Source organism: Callorhinus ursinus, unplaced genomic scaffold (genome assembly GCF_003265705.2).
Source record: "Callorhinus ursinus isolate GAN/ISIS: 27379988/994484 unplaced genomic scaffold, GSC_fseal_2.0 scaffold3, whole genome shotgun sequence".
NCBI lineage: Eukaryota > Metazoa > Chordata > Mammalia > Carnivora > Otariidae > Callorhinus > Callorhinus ursinus.
In genome coordinates, this window is record NW_027397065.1 from 25,182,511 (window position 1) to 25,199,886 (window position 17,376).

At 37.2% G+C, this 17,376-nt stretch overlaps 1 protein-coding gene across 9 annotated transcripts in view; it reads right to left on the reverse strand.

Moving 5' to 3' along the window:
- Nucleotides 1-754: 754 nt before the first annotated feature.
- Nucleotides 755-17,376, reverse strand: part of TMEM232 (transmembrane protein 232) — a 250,075-nt gene continuing 233,453 nt past the window's right edge. For all 9 annotated transcript variants that reach the window (XM_073889030.1, XM_073889039.1, XM_073889019.1 and 6 more), the window contains 2 exons: nucleotides 3,277-3,370; nucleotides 755-1,371 (listed from right to left, as the gene is read on the reverse strand). In XM_073889030.1, coding sequence (XP_073745131.1) covers nucleotides 1,180-1,371; nucleotides 3,277-3,370 — 286 coding nt within the window. In that variant the 3' untranslated portion in view covers nucleotides 755-1,179. The remainder of the gene's footprint in view (nucleotides 1,372-3,276; nucleotides 3,371-17,376) is intronic.

Sequence of the window (17,376 nt, forward strand, 5' to 3'; positions counted from 1 at the left end):
GAAACAGCCTTATAGGGAATCATAATAAAAACACCCTTCCTCCCTCTCACTTTTCTACTATATATTATTATCTTAAAGAATGATACTATACATTTACATAATATGGGTCACAAATTTAACCCCAAATTATGTGATTTTAAAAAATTAGTTGCTAATATTTTTAAATTTAGCAATTTTTATTGAAAAAAGTAATCCTATTTAAGAGCTCCTTCTTGGAAGATTGTATGACGCTATAATAGTGCACATATATTGCTGAAAGTGCGGGGAACTTTCTTTAGATGGGGTAGGTATTCCATAGCCCCTTTCACTGATTTCTGTTACCTTCCTAACCTGGTAGTCATTTGAGTTTAACATCCCTAATAAAGTAACTGTCTCTTGAGTATCAAGAAATCGAGGTGTGGTTATTATCTATATTTTTCAGAAAAGGAGTGTAAGCCATCATGGGAACCTCTACCCAATCTATAGATTGAGAGTTTCAGAAGAAGTGAAGTGCCACTTAAAAAATCACTCCTAGTTCGCTGAATCCCCTTGGTAAGTGTTCCTGTACCTTCCAGGACCATCCAGATCCATCCTCATAAACTCATCTGGCAAGGTAAAAACCAATGTCATTCAGGGGTCTCCTTTGGTATCTGCCAAAGACCAAATCGTCCTGAGATAAATGGCCTGCTCAGATTTGTTTATCTATTGTACTTTATTGAATTCAAGTTTCTGACATATAATTTGATGTGGCATTGACTATGAAATACAAATCCAATCAGGAACCTTACTTCTTTTATTTGTATAATAGTTAATATAGGAGTATCAGTTGGTGCTCATCCTATTTCAAGGAACAATTCTTAAATGTGACTCGTTAATAATTTATAATTCATTTCCATCTAACTGTCCACTGAAAATCAATACTCTGAGAATCATTAAGTATGCTGTATGATCACAAGAAAAAAGTCAATTAGGAAGAGCTCTAGACATATTCTTGAAAATATTTAACTAGTAAAATCATTTCACTCAAATGTGATTAAGAGCTGTTAATTTAGGACTTAGATACGACTATTAAAGAGTCTGCACCAGGATAACAACTCCTAAGAAATGGCTTCTAGTTAATTAGAAGGAATTTTTCCTAACATTTAGCTATCTTGGTCTCTTTCATGCAATTTCTGGCATACGGACTTCAACTTTGGGGGGTTATTTTATTTCTGATGAAATTACTTCAGTTCTAGGAGGAAGCTCGTAGGGTTTGGTTTGCTTGTGTAGTTTCTCTTCTCTTCTCTTCATAATTTCTCTGAAGTGATTTCTTTCCTCTAGCTCTTTGTCTTTACGTTCTTGGGCCTCACATATTGCATCTTCTCTCTGTCGAATCTTTAGCTCTTCCTGCCACTGTCACAGAGAGAAAGTGTCATTTACATATGATTTTCCATGAAAAAATGAAAAAATATATCAATTTAGCTTCTCAAAATGCAGATTCTATATCCAATTATCTTCTCAGTTTTTCTCACAGATATTCTTGAGGAATTTAAACCCACCCATAACTGGAAAAATATATAAGCCCTCTATTAGAAAGTATACAAGTCTCCCTCCCTCCCCCCCAAAAAAAGAAAGAAAAAGAAACCAGTAGTCCCTCTTAATGTTTCTAATAATAATAAACCATTCAAAGGAAGAGGTAATAGGGTTTACATTTTTATATTACAAAGGAATTTCAATTCTTAATCAGTATTGGTATTTACATGATAGCATGGAATCATAAAATAAAAAATCAAGCCAAAGTAAAACATAAAGAAAACCCAAATTAAAGTGAAAGGCAAAATTGTGATACTATTACATATGAAGTAGAGAATGAAACTGATGGGCAGACAAATGCTGATTCTGCAATAGACAAATACAAAGACTTCTAAGGGATTCATCTCAGTTGAGCATGTTAATTAATGACAATAACAGCATTATGTGGAGGCAAAAGTTCTAGGACTCAATAGTTGGAAGTAAGGACCACAAATCAACCAAACATCATCTTGAGGACCCTGCTTCCCTTCTACTATCTTTAATGAAGGAAGTGGTGAAAGATGTGGTAATCTGTCTTCAAGCCAGGTAAAAAAGTTCAGGATAGAATGACCCTTGGCATGAAATGTTGGAAATTCCAAAAGACACTTCATACCCTTGCTTATTTCTTATTTTGTTACCCTCAGCCCATCCATACTTACAGACAACCAGACTATGCTTAATGACCTATCAATTAACTTAATAAATTACTGTATACTAGTGCTCTGGATTATAACTATCATTTGGGGTATATAGATATTAATAAGCAGGACTAAACACAGAATTTACAACAAATCTCTCAGCCTTCCAAAGGCAATAAGTTTTTTTAAACATACTCAGAGTAAATATTAAAAAAGTTTTATAAAATCATATTCACTTTTCTTCCAGTTAAATTTTAAATACAAAGTTACCTTGATAATTATACCCATCTGTGACAAAATTTTTATCATATAACTACATAATAATACTATTGGACAAAACTACTGATTTTATGTTGTAGCATAAAAGTCGTAGTTGGTGTAATAATGACAGTATCTATAAACAAAGACAACTAATCTACCTTATTTGAGAGATTTCAGTATACTTCATGACCTTGATCTTTACGTTGTGAAAAATCAACAGAGGATTAATTCTTAAGAATTTAAACACATTCTATATGCCATTTAGTCCATACTATATTCTAAGAAAAACAGAAAATAAATACTTTCTCTTCTATTCCAACTCTACTCCTAAAAAATAAGCCGTTATAAAATGATTTCATAAGAAATCATCAACTAAATATAGCTCAATGGATTAAAGTGTCTTAAGTGAATGGCCTTGTATGGCCACTGCTTGTTTAACTCATATCAAGAATAAAGTGATTAGATTCCTTCTAAGTTCAAGGGTAAAGAATGGTCATCGAAAATTGAGTCAAAAGATTTTTGTTCCATTTTTAAAACTACACTATAGAAGAATCCACTGTTCAGTGTTCAATATCAGATCTTTGTCACAAGAAATCAGTACTAATTCAGGAAACAGGATAAAGCTAGTATTTCAGAAATTACAGAAAGCCAAATTTCCTGTAACCCAATAAAGGCACTGAAGTATACAGATAGCACAGTAAGATATAATTAAGTTTGGCAAAGCCCAATCGTGGCTTTATTTTTAAGTTCCACGTGTTAATGTTTCAGCCTCAGAACTACACTTTCTAATTCAAAGTGCATTTAAAGAACAAAGCTTTTGCTGCTAATTTAAGGAAGTCAGTCTTACATGATGGTCAATGATTCTTGCCAACTCTTCATCAGCCTTGGTGAAGAAATCTGGGTAAGAAGACAGGGGAAGTTCTGATACAGAAGAATGTTCCCTTCAAAAGAGCACAAAAACAGATCCAATATTAGGTATAGATATTCCTTCTCCAAGGAATATATGGATTTGCAAGTCATTTCATACTAAGCATTTTGATTCTACCTTGTTAACATTAAGTACTTTACTTATTCTTTATAGACTATTATATATAGCTTTTAGTTTCTGTAAGCCATTTTGGGATACCTAAACTGACATTTTGAAGGGTAGGGAATGACATATAGTATGAGAACTAGAAAATAATAAAAAACTAATCTTCTTCTAGGAGGTATAAATAGTACAGCTGGTCAGTAACACAGGAGATATTAGGAAATGAAGGGTTTAGGGAAGCCTGAAATAATTTGACTCAGTGGGGAGATGAAAGTAACCATAGTCTTACACAACTCCATGACCCTGGAAGTTCTGGTGAAAGTCTAAGCCTAAGAATTGATATAAGATATACTTAAAAAAAAAAATGTTTGATTTCAGTACTTCTCCAAGGTCTTTGTAGTGCAAAGGGTGAAACTATGGCAGACAGTTTAGCAACAGTTCAATAGAAGTGTTGGCAGTGCAAATCTAGGCCCTAAAGTAGTGGAGATTTAGTGTTAAAAGCTGTCCACTTAATAGGTGTATTATGTTAAAATTATGAAGAAATGATTGTGAGTCCAGAAATATGTAAAGCAACAAAATGGTGGTAGAGAATATGGTTTTAAAGGAAAGAAAGTGGGTGTAAAGGAAAAGCCCTTAGGCAGGAAGCTAAGAAGAGATAGCTCATGAAAATTTCCCATATTTAAGACTGCGGTGTTGTACATGCATTTTTTTTTTTTTTTGCAGTTTGCTGCCTGTACCATTTTAGCGAGCTTTCTATTTTTGACATCCTATGCTTCCCTCATATCACCAGGTTCTCTTGCTTTATGCTTCTCAAATCTTGCCATTTATCTTCATCTCCACACTTTAAGCCATCATCCTTTCATCTGGACCCACACTTCCTTTTGGGAATCCCTGCATCTACCATGCCTCACCCTTTTAGTTCTTGTCTGTATACAGTAGCCAGAATTTTTTTTTTTCAAAATACAAAGGGTAACGTCAATCCCCTACTTTGAACTCTTCAATAACTCCCAATTAACTTTAGAATTAAAATCCCATTTGTTGTTAAAGAAGCCTGATGTAGACTGTGCAGTTGGTGAAGTGGCTTTGCATGTTTTCTCCAGTCTCACTCCTCTCCCTTCTTGGCCTAGGTTTATGCATCCCTAGCAATGGGCTTTTTTGTAGTTGCTGCAGTGTACCTTGCTCCACCCTACTATGGTTTGTTTGCATGCGCTGTCATCCTTTCTTCAGTGCCTTTCTCCCCCAGTCTCTCTGCCACAGGGCTGGCTAATGCGTATTTATCCTTCTGCTCTCTGTTCGAGGCCCACTACCATAGCTCTCAGTCTTCCATGGGCCTTTCCTTCATTGTACTTACCTCAGCTGTAATTTTATATTCATCTGTGCATCTGTGGGAGTTTTGTTTTTCTCACCTGAGTGTGAGCTACATGAATGTGGGGACTTTCATTTGTTTGGTTATCATTGGTCTCCCCAGTGCCCCCAGCACAGTGCCACTAGACGCTCAATGAATGCTTGTATGTTTGGTGAATCATTGAATGAATAAATGAAAGCTGCGATATTCTTTAATCCCCTTTACATTCCAGGCAATCAGTAGGAGTCTAAGAGACAGCACTTTCATGTCAGTAGAACAGTGTCCAGGACAGCAAGAAGATGGCAGAGTCAGGAGACAAGTCACAAAATGAAGCTAACAGCTGGAGTTCAAAGGAAAACAACTCAAGTGGTAGGTGAGCAGGGAACATATAGGGACCCCTCTCCCAACTCCTAAGATTCAGAAGCATTGTGGGGCAGAAAAGCAATGGGCTTCCCATTGCATATACAATAGGAGCCTGCACCATTCTACTAAAATATTAAAGGAAAATACAATCCTAGAATGCTGGGAAATTGGGGGACAACTGGGGGCTGATACTTGGGTTAACTATATTCAGTCAGTAAAATTTGGGTACTTCTGACATTCAAAGAATTGTGCTAAATGCTGTGAAAAGATAAATAAGGGGTGTCTGGGTGGCTCAGTTGGTTAAGTGTCTGCCTTCGGCTCAGGTGATGATCTCAGGGTCCTGGGATTGATTCCCCGCATCAGGCTTCCTGCTCAGTGGGGAGTCTGCTTCTCCCTCTCCACCCCTCTTCCCATGCTCTCTCGCACTCTATCTCAAAAAAATGAAATCTTTTTTAAAAAAAGATAAACAAGACAGAACTTTTAAATTATTTAAAGGTTAAAAGTATTCACACAAGTTGCCTCAACTCCTTCCTGAATTATAAAAGTTGAAAGAAATGGCACCACAATATAAATAATATTAGAAATCCTTTAAAATAGGAAGACTAAATGGATATGCTTGTGCATCTGTGATTTTTAGTTATCTCTGTTGAATGTTAGTACTAAAAAAGAAAAATGTGTAGTTATTTATAATAGAAGGCAACATGAGACATGCAGTGATATTAAAAAGAAAAATATAGTAAAATCATTAAGCACATGGGCTCTGTAGTCAGATCTCAAAGCAAATTTTCATTCTGCCACTTAGTACTATTTAATCCCTCTGTTCCTCAATGTCTTCATTTTTAATATAAAAATAATAGTACCTGCCTTGTTATGTTTGCATGAAGATTAAAAAACATAAGGCATAAAGCTTTTTTGATGGAACAAATACTAAACAAGTTTCAGCTGTATTGTCCTTATCAGCAGCATTATCAAAAGAATGTAGAGGAGGAAGTCATGGCTTTTGGCTGGTACTTAAAAAAGAAGAAAAAATAAGAGAAAAGAAAAAAGGAATAGACGACAAAACAGTTAAGTCATTAGTGAGATGTACGATTATGATGTTTAGAGTTAAATGAGAACTGGAGAGAAACGTGTCAGAAAGTTGTTATGTAACAATCCTAGGTTTGCCATAACAAATTACCACAAATTGATAGGCTTAAAAAAATCCATTCTTCACAGTTCTTGAATCCAAAAGGCCTAAATCAAGGTGTTGGCCGGATTGGTTCCTCTGGAAACTCTGGGGACATTCCATACCTCTTTTAGCCTCTGATAGCTGTCAAATCCTTAGTATTCCTTGGATTATGGACACAACACTCCCATATTTCTCTGTCTTCACATGGCCTTATCCTTCCGTCTCAGTATGTCTTTTCTATCTTTTTTTTGTAAGAACACAAGGACACTGTCATTGGATTTAAGGCCCAAATGAGCAAGAGGGCCTTAAGTATCCCTTAACCTTGACTAAACTTTAGACAGGCTTCTTCCTGACCCTAGGCCCCTGGCCATCTCTTTAAAATGCAATCAATCAAGAAAAAGAGTGCCCCTATCTTCTAGTCTCTGTGGTAGAGTAGGAGCCTAAGTTAGAAAGTGACAGAGAGCAAGCACAGATGACCCCTTCACATTGACCACCCTCTCCTCTAACATCCTCTGGTACTTTTCCACTACCTTACCTCAGCACTTAAAAATCCTCCTGTCTTGTTTCAAGGGAGTTGAATTCAATCTCTCTCCTCTATTGCAAGACGAATAAAGTCTTCTTCAATTTCCAGTGCAATTTTTCTTTAACACCCTATTTCAAGATGTTCTTTCTTATTATTATTAAGTTTTTATTTAAATTCTAGTTAGTTAACATATAGTGTAATATTGGTTTCAGGAGTGGATTTAGTGATGCATCACCAAAATACAACACCCATTGCTTATCACAAGAAGTGCCCTCCTTAATACCCATCACCCATTTAGCCCAACCCCACCCACCTCCCCTCCATCGATCCTCAGTGTCTTCTCTATAGTTAACAGTCTCTTATGGTTTGCTCTCCTCTCTTTATTTTTTTCCCCTTCCCCTATGTTCATATGTTTTGTTTCTTAAATTCCACATATGAGTGAAATCATATGGTACTTGTCTTTCTCTGTTTGACTTATTTCACTTAGCGTAATACATTCTAGCTCCATCTGTGTCCTTGCAAATGGTAAGATTTCATTCTTTTTAATGGCTGAGTAATAGTCCATTATATATTATATATTGGATATATATATATATCTCCATCCCACATCATCTTTATGCATTCATCAGTTGATGGACATTTGGACTCTTTCTATAATTTGGCTATTGTTGTTAATGCTGCTTGTAAACATTGGGCTGCATTGCCCCTTTGAATCAGCATGTTTATATTCTTTGGGTAAGTACCTAGTAGTAAGATTGCTAGGTTGCAGGATAGTTCTATTTTTAACTTTTTGAGGAACCTCCATACTATTTTCCAGAGTGCCTGCACCAGTTTGCACTCCCACCAACAGTATGAGGGTTCCTATTTCTCCACATCCTCCCCAACATCTGTTGTTTCCTGTGTTGTTACTTTTAGCCATTCTGACAGGTGTAAGGTAGTATCTCATTGTGGTTTTGATTTGTATTTCCCTGATGATGGGTGATGTTGAGCATCTTTTCATGTGTATGTTGTCCATCTGGAAGTCTTTTTTGGAAAAATATCTATTTCTGTCTTCAGCCCATTTTTCAACAGGATTACTTGTTCTTTGAGTGTTGAATTTGATAAGTACTTTATAGATTTTGGATACTAACCCTCTATCAAATATGTCATTTGCAAATATCTTTTCCCATTCTGCAGGTTGCCTATTAGTTTTGTTGATTGTTTCCTTTGCTGTGCAGAAGCTTTTAATCTTAATGAAGTCCCAGTAGTTCATTTTTGCTTTTGTTTCCCTTGCCTCAGGAGACATGTCTACAAAGACGTTGGTATGACTAATGTCAAAGAGGTTGCTGCCTGCGTTCCCCTCTAGGACTTTGATGATTTCCTGTCTCACATTTAGGTATTTCTTTTTTTTTTAAGATTTTATTTATTTATTTGAGAGAGAGAATGAGATAGATAGAGCATGAGAGGGGGGAGTCAGAGGGAGGAGCAGACTCCCCGCTGAGCAGGGAGCCCAATGCGGGACTCGATCCCAGGACTCCAGGATCATGACCTGAGCCGGAGGCAGTCGCTTAACCAACTGAGCTACCCAGGCTCCCTCACATTTAGGTATTTCATCCACTTTGAATTTATTTTTGTATATGGTATGAGAAAGTAGTCCAGTTTCATTCTTCTGCATGTGGCTGTCCAGTTTTCCCAACACCAATTGTTGAAGAGACTGTCTTTTTTCCATTGGATATTCTTTCCTGCTTTATCAAAGATTAATTGAGCATATAGTTGTGGGTTCATTTCTGGACTTTGTACTCAGTTCCATTGATCTATGTGTCTGTTTTTGTGCCAAATCCATATGGTCTTGATGACCACAGCTTTGTAATACAGCTTGAAGTTCGGAATCATGATGCTTCCAGTTTTGCTTTTCTTTTTCAAGGTTGCTTTGGCTATTCGGGGTCTTTTGTGGTTCCATATAAATTTTAGGATTGTTTATTGTAGCTCTGAAAAAGGCTAGTGGTATTTTGGTAGGGATTGCATTAAATCTGTAGATTGCTTTGGGTAGTATAGATATTTTAACAATATTTTTTCTTCCAAGCCATTAGCATGGGATGTTGTTCCATTTCTTTGTGTCATCTTCAAATTCTTTCATAAGTGTTATATTGTTTTCAGAGTACAAATCTTTTACCTCTTTGGTTAGGTTTATTCCTAGGTATCTTATGGTTTTCGGTGCAATTGTAAATGGGATCAATGCCTTGATTTCTCTTTCTGCTGCTTCATTATTGGTGTAAAAAAATGCCAGAGATTTCTGTACATTGATTTTGTATCCTGCAACTTTACTAAATTCATGTATCAGTTCTAGCAATTTTGGTGGACTATTTTAGGTTTTTTACATACAGGATAATGTCATCTGCAAATAGTTGAAGTTTGACTTCTTCCTTACTGATGTGGATGCCTTTTATTTAGTTTTGTTGTCAGATTGCTTAGGCTAGGACTTCCAATATATGTTAAATAACAATGGTGAGAATGGACATCCCTATCTTTTTCCTGACCATAGAAGAAAAATTCTGTTTCTCCCCATTGAGGATGATATATGGCCTTCATGACGTTGAGGTATGTTCCCTCTATCCCTACTTTGTTGAGGATTTTGATCAAGAATGTATTCTGTACTTTATCAAATGCTTTTTCTGCATCTATTGAGAGGATCATATGGTTCTTATCCTTTCTTTTATTAATGTAGTGTATAATATTGATTGATTTCCAAATATTCAACTAGCCTTGCAGCCCAGAAATAAATCCCACTTGATTGTGGTGAATAATTATTTTAATGTACTGCTAGATTCAATTTGCTAGTATTTTGTTCAGAATTTTTGCATCCATGTTCATCAGGGATATTGGCCTGGAATTCTCCTTTTTAGTGGGGTCTTTGCTTTTGGAATCAAGGTAATGTTGGCCTCGTAGAATGAGTATGGAAGTTTTCCTTCTATTTATATTTTTTATTTTGTTTTAATTTATTTTTTCTTTAAATTTTTATTTAAATTCTAATTAGTTAACATTCAGTGCAATATTGTTTTCAGGAGTAGAATTCAGTGATTCATCACTTAACATACAACACACAGTGCTCAATATGACAAGTGCCCTCCTTAACACTCATCAATTCTGTTTTTTGGAACAGTTTGAGAATAGGTATTAACTCTTCTTTAAATGTTTGGTAGAATTCCTCTAGGCAGCCATCTGGCTCTGGACATTGTTTGTTGAGAGATTTTTTTTTTAAAGGTTTTATTTATTTATTTATTTATTTGACAGAGAGACAGAGAGCACAAGTAGGCAGAGCAGCAGGCAGAGAGAGAGGGAGAAGCAGGCCTCCCACTGAGCAGGGACCCCCCCCGCCCCGCCATGCAAGGCTCTATCCCAGGACCTTGGGATCATGACCTGAGCCAAAGGCAGCCACTTAACCAAATGAGCCACCCAGGCGCCCCTATTGAGAGATTTTTGATTACTGACTTGCTGTCTGTGCTCGTTATGGGACTGTTCAAATTTTCTGTTTCTTCCTGTTTTAATTTTGGTAGTTCATATGTTTCTAGGAATTTATTCATTTCTTCCAGATTCCCCAATTTGTGGGCATATAATTTTTCATAGAACTCACAATTGTTTGTATTTCTGTGGTGTTGGTTGTGATCTCTCCTCTTTCATTCATGATTTTATTTATTTGGGTCATTTCTTTTTTCTCTTTGGTAAGTCTGTCTAAGGGGTTATCAATTTTGTTAAGTCTTTCAAAGAACGAGCTCCTAGTTTTATTGGTCTTTTCTACTGTTTTTTGTTTGTTTCTATATCATTTATTTCTGCTCTAATCTTTATTATTTCCTTTCTGCTAGCTTTAGGCTTTATTTGCTTTTCCTTTTCTAGTTTCTGTAGGTGTAAGGTTAGGTTTTGTATTTGAGACTTTTCTTGCTTGAGGGAGGCCTGTATTGCCATGTATTTCTCTCTTATGATGGCTTTTGCTGCATTCCAAAGGTTCTGGGCCATCGTGTTTTCATTTTCATTTGTTTCCATGTATTTTCTTATTTCTTCTTTAATTTCCTGGTTGACCCATTCATTAATTCTTTAGTAGGATGTTCTTTGACATCCATGTATTTGTGGTCTTCCCAAATTTTTTCTTGTGGTTCACTTCAAATTCCATAGCATTGTGGTCTGAAAATATGCATGGTATAATCTCAATCTTTTTGTACTTGTTGAGGCCTGATTTGTGACCCAGCATGTGATCTATCCGGAGAATGTTCCATGTGTAGTGGAATGTGTATTCTGCTGCTTTAGGATGAAATGTTCTGAATACATCTGTTAAGTCCATCTGGTCCAGTGTGTCATTCAAAGCCATGGTTTCCTTGTTGACTTTCTGCATAGATGATCTGTCCATTGCTGTGAGTGGGGTGTTAAAGTCCCTTACCATTATTGTATTGTTATTGATGAGTTTCTTTATGTTCATTATTAATTGATTTATATATTTGGGTGCTCCCAAGTTGGGGCATACATATTTACAATTGTTAGATCTTCCTGATGGATAGCCACATTTACTATGGTAGAGTGCCTTTCTTCATCTCTTGTGACGGTCTTTGGTTTAATATCTAGTTTGTCTGATATAAGTATGACTACTCCAGCTTTCTTTTGAAATCCATTAGCATGATAAATGGTTCTCCATCCCCTCATTTTCAATCTGCAGGTGTCTTTCGGTCTAAAATGAATCTCTTGTGAGCAGCAAATAGATGGGTCTTGTTTTCTTTTATCCATTCTGATACCCTATGTCTTTTGATGGGAGCATTTAGCCCATTTACATTCAGAGTGATTATTGATAGATATGAATTTAGTGCCATTGTATTACCTGTTAAGTCACTGTTTCTGGAGATTTTCTCTGTTCCTTTCTAGTCTTTGTTGCTTTTGGTCTTTCTTTCCCACTCAAAGAGTCCCCTTTACTATTCCTTGCAGGGCTGGTTTAGAAGCCACGATCTCCTTTAGTTTTTGTTTGTCTGGGAACCTCTTTATCTTTCCTTCTATTCTGAAGGACAGCCTTGCTGGATAAAGTCTTCTTGGGTGCATATTTTTCCCATTCAGCAGGTTGAGTACATCATGCCAGTCTCTTCTGGCCTGCCAAGTTCCTGTGGAGAGATCTGCTGTCTTCCCTTGTAGGTTAGGGATTTCTTTTCCCTTGCTGCTTTCAGGATTCTTTCCTTATCTCTGTATTTTGAAAAATTTACTACAACAATATGTCTTGGTGTTGGCCTGCTTTTGTTGATTTTGGTGGGAGTTCCCTGGATTTGGATGTCCATTTCCTTCCCCAGATTAGGGAAGTTTTCAGCTATAAATTGCTCAAATACTTTTTCCCTCTCTTCTTCTGGGAATCCTATGATACAAATGTTATTAAGCCTTATGGAGTCACTGAGGTCCCTAAGTCTACATTCATGATCCAATATTTTGCTTTCCCTCTTCTTTTCCACTTCACTGTTTTCCATAATTTTATCTTCTATATCAGTTATTTGTTCCTATGCCTCTTCCATCCTTGTGATCATTACATCCAGTCAGTTTTTCATCTCAGTTACAGCATTTTTTTTATTTCAGCCTGACTAGTTTTGAGGTCTTTTATCTCTGTGGTAAGAGACTCCCTGGGGTCTTCTTCGCTTTTCTCAAGCCCAGCTAGTATCCTTATGATTGCTGTTTTAAATTCTGCTGCAGGCATATTACTTATATCTGTTTTGATTAGATCCCTGGCCGTGACCTCTTCTTTTTTCTTTTGGGATGAATACCTCCACCTTGGCATTTTGTCTGGGTCTCTGTCTTCTGTGTGTTAGGAAAGCCTCTTATGTTTCCTGCTCCTGAGAATAATGGGTATAATAAGAAGAGGTCATATGCTCTCCGGGGCCTGGGGCTTCAGGAAGTGTTTCTGGTATATGCTGTTCATTCTGCTCTTGTGCTTTGGCTGCTCTTTTCCTCAGGCCAGTCCTCTGCAAAGTTTCTCCTTGCTGCAGGGGTGAGTGTTTGGACCTTTTCCACTGTATGGCGAGTTTTAACTAGTTGTGTTTTGGTCTGCTTGTTAAAAGAGGCTAGATCCTATTTCCCCTAGAGCAGGAGCTTTGCAGCAGTCTGTGGTCAGTAGACTTGGTGCGAGCCGCTGGGGGGTGGAGGGCGTGCTGGTCTTCTGGGGGAGTGGCCCACTACTGCCCTAACTTTAGGCACTCTTGCCCTAGTGAAAAAGCACCTGCAGAGCAGAGCACAGGAGGCAGGGCTTGGTGTAAGTTGTTCAAGCCTCCACCCTGGGCACTGTGCCTCTCACTGAAGTTGCCTGTGCTGACGGGCAGCAGTAAAAATAGCTCTCTTGTCCAGAGGGGAATTTGGGCCTGCTGCTATTCAGGAAGCCCTCACAGAAGAGTGAACAATCTTCCCTCATTTGTCCCAGGCATCCCTCAGATCTCTGCCTTTACCCTGTGTCTGAGCTATCTGCCCACCTGGAGGCCTAGTGCTCCTGTGTTTTATTCAGGTGAGTTGTCTGGATTTCAAAACTTCAAGTTTTAGGGACCCAGCATGGCATGGACCTGCACCAATCATCTGGGAGAGGGTCTTGCTGGTCTGTCACTGGTGCTGGTTTGTTCTAGAGGGGCAATCCAATGAATGTGCAGGGCAATCCAATGAATGTTAAGGTGCAGCAAAAAGCTGGCTTCCAGGTTAGCTGCCCTTTAGCAACTGCCTCTGCTCCCATGCTAATGAATGGGGCAGTTCAATGGTGCCTGTTGGCTCTTTTGTCCCCAGAGAGGCAGTGCCACCTCTCCAAAATGCACTGCAAGAAGGGTAACTTTCTCTCCCCATGAAACCTAGGGGATCCAACCACCATGTTTGCTCCTGTGCCTCTGCTCTCCTTCTCCATAGGATCACCCCTACACCTACCAGGATCCATCCAGGCGATGGCAGGGACTTCTAAAACTTGAGACTTTGAGCTCCACTTCTTATAAAAACTTGTGATAATCAGCCCCTCTCCTTTTCTCAGTCAATAGTTTTGGGGAAGTATTTTTCCTGTGCAGTACCGTGTGCTCTGTTCTCTTTTTCTCTCGCTCACTCGCTTTCCCTCTTTCTCTCCCCTCTCCTTAGTTAGGGCTCCTTCCCCTCCACAACCTGGTGATTCTTTTCTCCCCCAAATCACTTCTCTGCACCACCTACCTTCCATGATTTGGCCTCTTTTCTCCCTCAAGTTGTGTAGTTTGTTCTCTCAGCCCTTAGATCAACTTCCTGGGAGTTCAGAATGATTTGATATTGATCTAGCTCTGTTTGAAGCAAGTATAGGGTCCTCCTATTACTCTGCCATCTTAACTCCTCCTCAAGGTGATCTCATCTTGAGATCCTTATCTTATTTACCCACATAAAGTCACATTGACAAGTATTGGGGCTTAGAACTTGGACATATCTTTTGGAGGATACAGTTCAACCCATTATAGGTGACAAAGCAGGAGCAAAGACAGGGATGAAGAAAACAACGGACTCATATGAGAAGTACATACACTCAGAAGGATGGAATCTAGAATACATATAAGGGAAGAGTTGGTGACTCATTTATTCTCTCATTCACTCATTTGTTCAACATTCATTACAAGAGGGATTTTCAACATTTATTGCAAGAGGGATGTTATTAGGGCGCCTGGGTGGCTCAGTTGGTTAAGCGACTGCCTTTGGCTCAGGTCATGATCCCAGAGTGCCAGGATCGAGTCCCACATTGGGTTCCCTGCTTAGCGGGGAGTCTGCTTCTCCCTCTGATCCTCCCCACTCTTGTGCTCTCTCTCTCAAATAAATAAAAAATAAAATCTTTTAAAAAAAAGGGATGTTATTATAAGGACTGGAAGAAAAACTTTTTTAATTTGCATACATCTAGAAATTCAACGTTCATATGGAATGTAGATACGTAAACATATGAACATCCCATCACACAAGAGGTATTCCCCAGGAACATGTGGCATGACCATATCTCAGGCCTCTTTAATCCTGCATTTCACACTCTGAGCTATGATTCGGTGTTGAAGCATCAACTCAGCAAGTAAACTATTGCTTTTATCTCAGACCAACTGAAATAACCTATGGAATTACCCAATGAGGAAAAGATACTGTATTATTTAAACAACCCACAGAACTACAACCTGGTTTAGCAATTGAATGACTTGTGACTTTATCCCACATTTATTTATTTATTTGCAGAGAAACTGGGCATCCAGACTCACTGGCTGACATTTTTTCTAGTAGACTTTATTTTCCTTTTTGATGTTCATCAGAGATTTATGATCCTCAAAAACACTGTGGATATCACTTTTCACTGATTCCAAACTTGTTCCAATCAATTGTATACATTTTTCCCCCTTTGGGAAGCTTAAATTTTCATTATTTGGCTACTAGAATACTCTAACAAACTTATTTTCTCAAAGACTTCCTCAGATCTACTGCAGTTTCTTTTTATTTCAATTTTATTGAAGTATAATTGACATATAACACTGTAAATTTAGGGTATACAACATGATGATTAAATACAGACATATATTTACAAAATGGCTACCACAAAATTAGTTTATACCTCAGTCATTCCACACAGCTCAGTTTTTGTATGTGATTAGAACATTTTAAGATCTACTCTGTTAGCGTAGTTCAAATATATAACACAGTATTGCTAACTATGTTAACAATGTTACCATGCTATATATTACATCTTCAGAACTTAGTTATCTTAGAATTACAAGTTTGTACCCTTTGATCAACATCTTCCTATTTCTTCCTTACTCCTACCCCTGGCAAATAACAATCTACTCTGTTTCTATGAGTTCTGCTTTTTTAGGTTCCGCATATAAGTGAGATGATACAGTATTTGTCTTTCTCTGTTGGGGTTATTTCATATTTAACTTAGCATAATGCCCTCAAGGTCAGCCCATGCTGTCACAAATGGCAGAATTTTCTTCTTCTTTTACGGCTGGATAATATTCTGTTGTGCATATATTCCACATTTCTGTATTCATCTGTCAGTGGACACAGGTTGTTTCCATGTCTTGGCTATTGTAAACAGTGCTGCAGTGAATCTGGGGGTACAGATATCTTTCTGAGATAATGATTTTGTTTCCTTTGGATATTTACCCAAAAGTGGAAATGCTGGATCACAATGGTCTATTTTTAATTTCTGAAGAACCTCCATATTATTTTCCATAACAGCTATACTCATTTTAAATTACCATTTTTGATAACATTCTAACAAGTGTGAAGTAATATTTCATTGTGGTTTTGAGATGCATTTCCCTGATGATTTGTGATGTTGAGCACCTTTTTTTGTACCTATTGGCCATTTATATGTCTTCTTTGGAAAAATGTCTATTCAGGCCTTTTGCCCATTTTACAGTTGGATTGATTTTTTGCTACTGAGTTATCTAAGTTCCTTATGCATTTTGTATATTAACTCCTTATCACATAGATGGTTTGGAAATATTTTCTCCCATTCTGTAGGTTGCCTTTTCATATTTTGATTATTTCTTTTTCTGTGCAGAAGCTTTTTAGTTTGATATAGTCCCACTTGGCTTATTTTTGCTTTTGTTCCCTGTGCTTTTCATGTCAGATGCAAAAAGACTGTTGCCAAGACCAATGTCAAGATGCTTTTTTCTTGTTTTCCCCTAGGAGTTTTACAGTTTCAGTTCTTATGTTTAAGTCTTTAATCCATCTCACGTTAATTTTTCTGAGTGGTGTAAGAGGGGCATCTGATTTCATTCTTTTGCATATGAATACCCGATTTTCCCAGCACCAGTTATTAAAGAGACCATCTTTTTTCCATTGAGTATTCTTGGCCGCCTTGTCAAATATTAGTTAATTGTATATGCCTGGGTTTATTTCTGGGCTGTTGATTCTGCTCCATTGGTCTATATTTCTGTTTTTATGCCAGTACCATACCATTTCAATAATTATAGCTTTGTAATTGGGAAGTATAATGCCTCCAACTTTGCTCTCAGGATTGCTTTGCCTCGTGGAGGTCTTTTGTGATTTCATACAAATTTTAGGATTGTTTTTTTCTATTTCTATGAAAAATTTTATTGAAATTTTGATAGTGATTACATTGAATCTATAGATTGCTTTGGATAGTATGGACATTTTAACAATGTTAAAATCTTCCAACATATAGGCACGGAATATCTTCCCATTTACTTATGTCTTCTTTAGTTTCTTTCATCAGTGCCTTAAAGCTGTCAGTGTACAAAACTTTCACCTCTTTGATTAAGTTTATTCCTAAGTATTTTATTGTTTTTGATGCTTTTGTAAAAGGTTATTTTTTAGCTAGTTCATTGTCAGTGTATAGAAAAGCATTTTGTATGTTGATTTTGTATCCTGCAACTTTACTGAATTTATTTATTCTAATAGTTTTTCATGGATCCTTTTTGTTTCCCTATATTTAAAATCATCTGCAAAACAAAGACAGTTTAAGTACTTCCTTTCTGACTTCAATACTTTTAACTTCATTTTCTTGCTCAATTGCTCTGGCTAGGACTTCCAGTAGTATGC